The sequence below is a fragment of the Chenopodium quinoa genome, unplaced genomic scaffold (genome assembly GCF_001683475.1).
Source record: "Chenopodium quinoa cultivar QQ74 unplaced genomic scaffold, ASM168347v1, whole genome shotgun sequence".
NCBI lineage: Eukaryota > Viridiplantae > Streptophyta > Magnoliopsida > Caryophyllales > Amaranthaceae > Chenopodium > Chenopodium quinoa.
In genome coordinates this window covers 1,093,316-1,100,708 of record NW_018743050.1, presented here as the reverse complement: position 1 = coordinate 1,100,708, position 7,393 = coordinate 1,093,316, and the positions used below count along the sequence as shown (strand labels likewise).

The following is a 7,393-nucleotide window of genomic DNA, read 5'->3' as shown; positions in this document are numbered from 1 at the left end:
ACAGCGAGTCGTGTGAGGAAATTCACTGGATGGAAGTCATTCGGGATTTGTTTCCTATTGCTACGTTTTTCAACACAGCAGTGATTTTTTATGGGATCGGGTTTACTCGAAACGACGTCTACCCATGCTGCACAGTGTTGCCATTACAGGCCCCTGGCACAGCAACTGCACCCAAATCAGAGTTCGTGATTGCTATCGTAGGTGGCTCACATTTTATTCATTTGAAGCTTGAAAGTGACCATCCTATTCCCCCTATTGCGGACTTCTGGTTTCGTTTTCGTGAGTCAAGTGTTGTTGGATGGGAGCAGCTATATGAGCATAGAATTAACTTGTGGCACAAATTAGCTGTATGAACTTTGCGTGTGAACTTTTGATTAATGAAATCCAATGTTTATTTATTGTTTTGTTATGTTTATTTTTATGATATTGGTTTGTTTCATAATATTGTTTAGTTCCAATGAAATTCAGCACAAAATTTTGAGACTCCTACCTCTCAAGCAAATTTAACAGTCTGACAATGGCAAAATTATCTGACATACTGTAAACTATGTCAAAGAATAGTTTGATAAACCTAACTGTGACTTTTTGGCTATACACATATGTGACTCTCTCCTGGTTTCACAGTACTATTCAATGTCAGCGTGTACATAATCAACAAACACAAAGTTCTTCTGAAGGTCATACAATACATAAGCAACTGCAGCACTAACAATCGAAAGCCCACTTAAAATTAACCGTAAACGCAATGCTGATGGAATGCCGGCTGTAGCAGCAAAAATGACTGTTGCACCTATCAGTAATTTCTGCCACATCTGAAAACCCTCGTAGGCTCCTTTACATGACGAACATTTCAGGGTGTGCTGCTCAAATCTATCCAGCATCTGCATACAATAGATATTACACAGTATAAGATGTTTTATTTGGCATAATCGATTCTTTTAGGCACACCAACTACTACAAGAAACATTATGAATTATAAAAGGCTAGATTATGGAATTGTCCTGTGATTAGGGAGGTACTGCAGTGCGCAAATATATAGAATATGCGTACGGTGAACACTAGTAACCTAGATATAGTCTGGACCAAAAATCTATAAACAACAAAGAAGGCATATAAGTTGTCAGCAAACTTATCTCAGTGCTTACTGAAGGCACATGTAACACACAAACTTGATCAATGGGCCAAATGGTAAGTGGGTTCATTCAATAAGACCACCACATAATTCCATCTATCCAGAACTAGTTAGCACATTGTTTGAAGATTTCACAATCAAAGTTTAGACATGATGTAACAGATATACCCTATATTCCTCTCCCAATCATTTACTTCTTATTAAATATTCATTAACCATTACATTTTTAGGAAGTGACAACTTAGTCCAAACATTTTTTAATAGTATATGGATGTGGCTATTACATCTGTAGGAAATGAGTTCCATATAACTATTAATTAGAATATACAGAAATTGACATTTTGCAAGTGCAGGGGAAACCAGTGAAAGGTTCTGAACATCTGAGACACGGGAACCGCCCTCCCCCAGGATATTAGCAAGAGTTGCACACAGGCAGTGCAATTACTAATTGTTAGCCCAACACTAGTCAGAGAGCACAAATCCCCCCAAGTGCAAATACCCAGGATAATAATTGCACGGACAATAATCATAAGTTTTTTAAGTTTCTATTTTATAATTGATTTGTCATTTTTACTATTTGGCTATTTGCATGTCTGGAGTGGAGAGAAGAAACAAGAAAGTGAGCATCTCACAAGAGTCAAAAGCATCCCCTTGCTTAGTATCACAGAGCACAATGCTTACCTGACGTTTGGACAAAACTGTTGACGGTAAAGGCTGTTGCTTTACATCACCAAACCATTCAGGTTGCCCATCACCATGCCGTCTCAGCCAGTTACGAAACGCCAAAACAAACCGATCTGATTGTGTTGGTGTGAAAGTAATTTTTGTGTATTGTGCATTAATATCTTCAGAATCATCTGTTGTTTTAGAATGAAAATATTTTTCTTGACCCTGAAGCACAATCATATCTCCATCATACACTTTGTTTGAAGTCCAATGTTCATGCCATCTTGGAACCACCTGAAAAAATCAGAAGCAACAACAAATAAGAACAGAAGTATTATAAAGCGCAAATGATGTTCCTTGAGCTCAGTCCTTCACGAAGATAGTGCTTAAGATTCTTGCAGATAGTTTATCACTCATGCTTTTTTTTTTTTTTTTTTTTTTTTTTTTTTTGAAGGACTCATACACCTGAAACAATCAGAAGCAACAGCAAATAAGAACAGAAGTATTATAAAGCGCAAATGATGTTCCTTGAGCTCAGTCCTTCACGAAGATGGTGCTTAAGATTCTTGCAGATAGTTTATCACTCATATGCTTTTTTTTTTTTTTGAAAGGACTCATACGTATTAAAAAGCTTGTTATAGCAGTTAGTAGATTAAGAAAAAAGAGAAAAAGAAACAAAAACCTTAATGATTATTTTGTACAGAAGGGAAAGGTGAAAAGATATGCTAATTATTATTAAAAGAATATCCTGAGACAATATGTACTTCCAAATTAGCATATATTATGTCTTCACCCTTCCTTCTCTACCCTGAATCATTTACAAATTTTTTGGATTGATAGAATTGGAGGGAAGGAAGAGAAGGGAAAAGAAGGGATTCATCCTCCCTTCTTTGGGGTACGAGGGAAAGGAAGGGAAAATGGAGGGAAATGGAAGGATCCATTTTCCCTCCATCTTAATAAAACAAATCCTTCCAATGTTGGGAAGATTTGGAGGGAAATTTTGACCTTACCTTCTCCCTCCCCTTCCATTCCTTCCCCTTCCTTCTTTTTCCCTCCCCTCCCCTCCATTTTTCTTCTACTTCGTTATCCAAACAAACCGTTATAGCATGTGTCTAAATATCACAGCAACAGAGGGAAAGAAGTTCAGACAATTAATTTATCTCGTAGAATAAGAAAAGAAACACACAAAATTTGCATGTTTTCAGGTATATGACAGAGGATGGCATCATCTTTTCAACAGTGCGAATTTCAAGCTCTCACCTGCCACCAAGAAGGACCCGGCACTGTCAACTGGAAAAAGTTACGAGCACTGCAAACAATTGAACGTGTCTTGCCAGGTGCCATTGGTATGTTAAAGGAACATATCCATATTGTCCACTTCTGGTCACCTACAATAGGAAGCTTTGCATCTATCTCTATCCTGAGCCAAGAAAAAGAAAATCATCACATTTGTGGAAACAACTAGTTCATTCAATCATCTTAATTCTTATATCAATCAATTTATCAATCAAAGCCTTACTCCCATATGTGGGGTAGGCTACATGAACCAAATTTGATTATTCCGTGTAGTCATCGACATAAATCTTCCTTCTCCATCATCTTATAGTCCAACAAAAATTATCATTCTTTAGGAGGAGGTAATTGAATAAAGCCCTTTTTGAAGCATGATACAAGACAGTAAAACATCCCATAAATTTGTAATGAAAACAGAACCAAAATAACAGAAACTATCCACTCAAACATTAGAAAAGGGTTTTCTGCCAGACTCTAGACAAGGCAAACTGACAATTCCTTCATTATGACTGTAATGCATCCGAGATTGAAGTGCAATAACAAAATTGGTCAAACCAATTCTAATACAACAAACCCCAACTATTATGCATAATAGCTTAAAACACAACATACAATCTCCGACTTACTTATTCATATAGTAACAAGGTGCAATAAATTCAGCACTTATTTTTGGGTTGTCATCATTGGCTCCAGCAAAGCCCCAAGGACCACTGGATTCAACCTTGAATGGCAAAGGCTTGGCCCTGTCCCTCCTTCCTGTAACCTGGATTTGTGAAAAAAGCATTTAGGGATGGAGTCAGCTACAGCAAAGAGTATTCAGCTCTTAAGAAAAATCTTTAAAATGAGGTTCCTTATGCACAGAAACTCCATTGCCTGTGTTGCCTATGAATATAACACATCTTACATAGTCTCCAATAATCAAAGCAAAAGATAAATCAACTTCCAGCACGCCATGCTATTATATGAGGATTGAGTGAATAAGTTATGGAAGGTATGCAGTAAGTGGAAGCACTTTTAAAGTTATATTGAATCCAACTGATAAAAGCTGCCATAGAGTTTCATTTCAAAGAAGGGATTCACTGGGTTATGATAGGTGTTGCAGTACTTGCATAAGATGAGTGTTTAGTGTTTACACTAGTCACCCAATTAGCATGTCAGCATTCAAATGGACAGCTACCAAAAAAAAAAAATCCATATGCCTTTTTTTAGGCTTTGAGGCTTTAATAAATGACTTGAATCGGAAACTGTTAGGGTATGTCTTTAAGTCCTAGTGAGTGATATTGGTAATTTAACACTTGGCAGGGCTAATGTAAAAGAAGAATACTTATTGTCACTTCATAAAATTTAGAAGCTCGAGTCTTATTGAGATAATTTTTAAACTAATGAATTTTAAAGATTTCAAAATGTACTTTTGACATTTTATCTTTGGAATCTCAATTTAGTTCGAAATCAAATTAGCCTGAAGAGAAGAAGCTTAGTGGCAAATTGCTTTGATCAAATGGCAACCAAAACTTCTAAACTAGGTGCACCCTGAAGCAGGAACCTTAGTCTAAACCAAATCACACATACTGACATACATATTAAGGTAAACTACAAACGCAATGGTCCAAGATTGAAGTAGACCTTGTGATGAGCAAAGTCTATGTGAGAGGGATCCGAGACATTCTCCATCAAAGTATCATAGCCGTAAAACAAATCACGTTGGATCGATACTGTGGCAAATTCAGGCTTATCAAAGTCATCTGGCAACCTAGCCAATAAACAACACAACCCCCAATCAGCAATTAATATTCCAAACAATGTCCTACTTATAACACACCACAAACATTAAATAAAAATGAATATAATAACTAACTACTCCGTAATAAACAATTATCTTACACCTAACTACCAAGTGCTAATTAACTATATATTCAATATAAAATACATGAAAGCCAAACTGCCAAAGCATAATCATTATTTAATTACAAACTAATTCACATTTCTAAGAATTAAGGATAAGTTACCTAGGAGGTTGAGTTATACTAGCTCTCTCCCATCCATTCTCATCAGGCCAAACAAAGAGCAAGCCTTGAGACACCATAGTAGGAAACCTTGTGGCACAGGCTCTAGGTGACTTCTCGGCCCGAGCTTCCGGTCCCTCCGATCGGGCTTGGGGGATCCGAGTACACGACCCACACCCATTAAAAGACCAACCATGATACGAGCATTGCAAATCTCCATTTTCATCTATCCTCCCTTCCTAACAAATCATCCAAATCATCACAACATAATATATAAATATCAAATCCATTCCACCAAAATCAACCAAATTGAGGAATTCAAAAGGACCCAATTCATCAAATCAACAAATCAATCAAAACAACAAGATACCCACTTCATTAAATCAAACAAAAAAACATGAATTTCATCAAAAATTGTCGAAATTCTTACAGATAGAGGAGCAAGACGATGTGGGCATTTGTCATCGAAAGCAACCCATTGATTATTCAACTTATCAAACCACAAAACGATGTCGCGTCCAAGTAGCTGAAAAGGGGTAGGAACACGAGAATCGAGATCTTCAATAAGAGAGACAGGGTACCAATGATCTCGCCATGTAAATTTCGAGGATTGCTCTGTTTCTTCAGTTCCAGGTGAAATGATGTCGTTTGAATCAATGGGCACTTCTTCTTCTCCTTGCTTTTCTTCAGGAGGGCTGATTGAAGGAGCAGTAACACGTATTACTGGAAAATTGGAGAACCTTCTAGAAGAAGAAATGATCTGGGTTTTACGATGGTGAGGAGAGAGAAAGGGAAGAGGTGAGAATTTAGTGAGAGAAGTTGGAGTTGGAGTGGGTGTTGTGGTAGAGAGAGAAAACGCCATTGTTGGGGTTGTTTTAGCTGTAATGGACGATGAAGTTTGTGTAAGATTTAATGAAAATGGAGAATTGGAGATTGAGTTGAGAATTATGGAGAAAGAGATAGAAAGAGGAGTTTGCGTGCAAGTATGAGAAAGGAAGAACAGTCGTGAAGATGTTCCAAAGGAGCAGGGAATTCGAGAAGACGACAATGGAGGATTACAACCACATGTTTTTCATTTGTTTTGTCAAATTTCCAGTTGTGGGCATTTGATTGCAGGTGGTGGGACTGAAAAACTGGTGTTTTCGGACACTAGTTTGATTTGGTATTTGAAAGTTGTGTACCTGTGCTCTGGGAAATGATTTTGCACCCTTAATTGATCGGAGAACACAACTTTTAAAACAAAGGCAATTGAGTACAAGGGCCCGTTAACATTATTTTACAACCAAAAATTTCCACAAAATGCTTTGTATGATGATGATTGGAAAAACTGTGAAAGATATATGCAATTTTTACAGTTATTATATAACATGACGTATTTGATTAGGGGATTTTTATCCACCAATCACCGTCTGACAAGTGGACCAACCAGGTTCCGCCACGTGTCCTTCACGTAGGCCAATAGGAGCTTGCCACGTGTCAATCACAGATACGTCCTCTACGGACCAATTGAGACACGCCACGTGTCCACCCATGCCAAATGGGAAAACCGGCCAACAAGGCCCAATCCTGTCTAGAGGCCCGGTCAGCCCTAGGTTTACCCTAAACCTAGAGAGTGGCACGCTTCTCAAGACTATAAATACTTAATTAATCCTCATTAAAGGGGATCAAGAAAACATCGAGCAACTGATCAAGCAATTAATCTCACCTGAAGAACAGAGAAGAACAGAAACATTACGGAACACTAATAACTGGCTAATCTCGCTAACAGAGCAGATTACCAACATTAAACACTCTCACCTAGAGAGATCTTATTACTTTAATTTCCGTATTAATTACTCCTTAATCAGGTACTAACTTGACCGTTGGAGGCGGAGCTCTCAGGAGTCTCCGTTATTTTGCAGGTACAGGCGTCCGGTTCCAGTCTCGGAATTGTAACTCTCCCGCAGGACATCAGAAAACCCCGAAACATTTGGCGCCGTCTGTAGGGAGAGTACTTCAGAGATGGCATCCAAGTCTGTACCGACTCCTGAAGAGAGGCGTCCCCTAAACGACCCTCAAGTTCAGTCGGACCATGACACCGAAAGTGAATTTGAAGTTGAAACTCATACAGCTCCAGACGGGACCCTAAGGGCCCGACGTACCCGTCATACCGAAAGGAGGGAACGGGAGCATCTTCAAACAGGAAGCGAGCCAGCAGGCGCACCGCCTGCTCGGCAACAGCCGACTGATAGGTCTGCTCCCATCACAAGGAACGAACTCATGACCTTCATGAGGGACTTCAAGGGAGAGATCCAAGAGT

At 38.6% G+C, this 7,393-nt stretch overlaps 1 protein-coding gene across 1 annotated transcript; it reads right to left on the bottom strand.

The window, feature by feature from the left end:
• Positions 1 to 463: 463 nt before the first annotated feature.
• On the bottom strand, positions 464 to 6,300 carry LOC110730868 (pheophorbide a oxygenase, chloroplastic-like). The gene is made up of 7 exons (XM_021910700.1): positions 5,525 to 6,300; positions 5,098 to 5,333; positions 4,715 to 4,841; positions 3,718 to 3,854; positions 3,059 to 3,218; positions 1,814 to 2,092; positions 464 to 881 (listed from the first exon to the last, which is right to left on the bottom strand). The coding sequence occupies exons 1-7, from the start codon at positions 5,954 to 5,956 to the stop codon at positions 627 to 629; spliced, it is 1,626 nt and encodes a 541-aa protein (XP_021766392.1). The 5' UTR covers positions 5,957 to 6,300; the 3' UTR covers positions 464 to 626.
• Between the last annotated feature and the right edge of the window lie 1,093 nt (positions 6,301 to 7,393).

What these genes read in the sequence shown, in the direction of transcription:
- LOC110730868 (XM_021910700.1), bottom strand. Translation starts at nt 5,956, where the DNA reads ATGGCGTTTTCTCTCTCTACCACAACACCCACTCCAACTCCAACTTCT. An exon ending in TAGACTTTGCTCATCACAAG is followed by an intron (nt 3,855 to 4,714) that starts GTCTACTTCAAT and finishes TCACAAATCCAG; the next exon opens with GTTACAGGAAGGAGGGACAG. An exon ending in CAGTTTTGTCCAAACGTCAG is followed by an intron (nt 882 to 1,813) that starts GTAAGCATTGTG and finishes TATTGTATGCAG; the next exon opens with ATGCTGGATAGATTTGAGCA.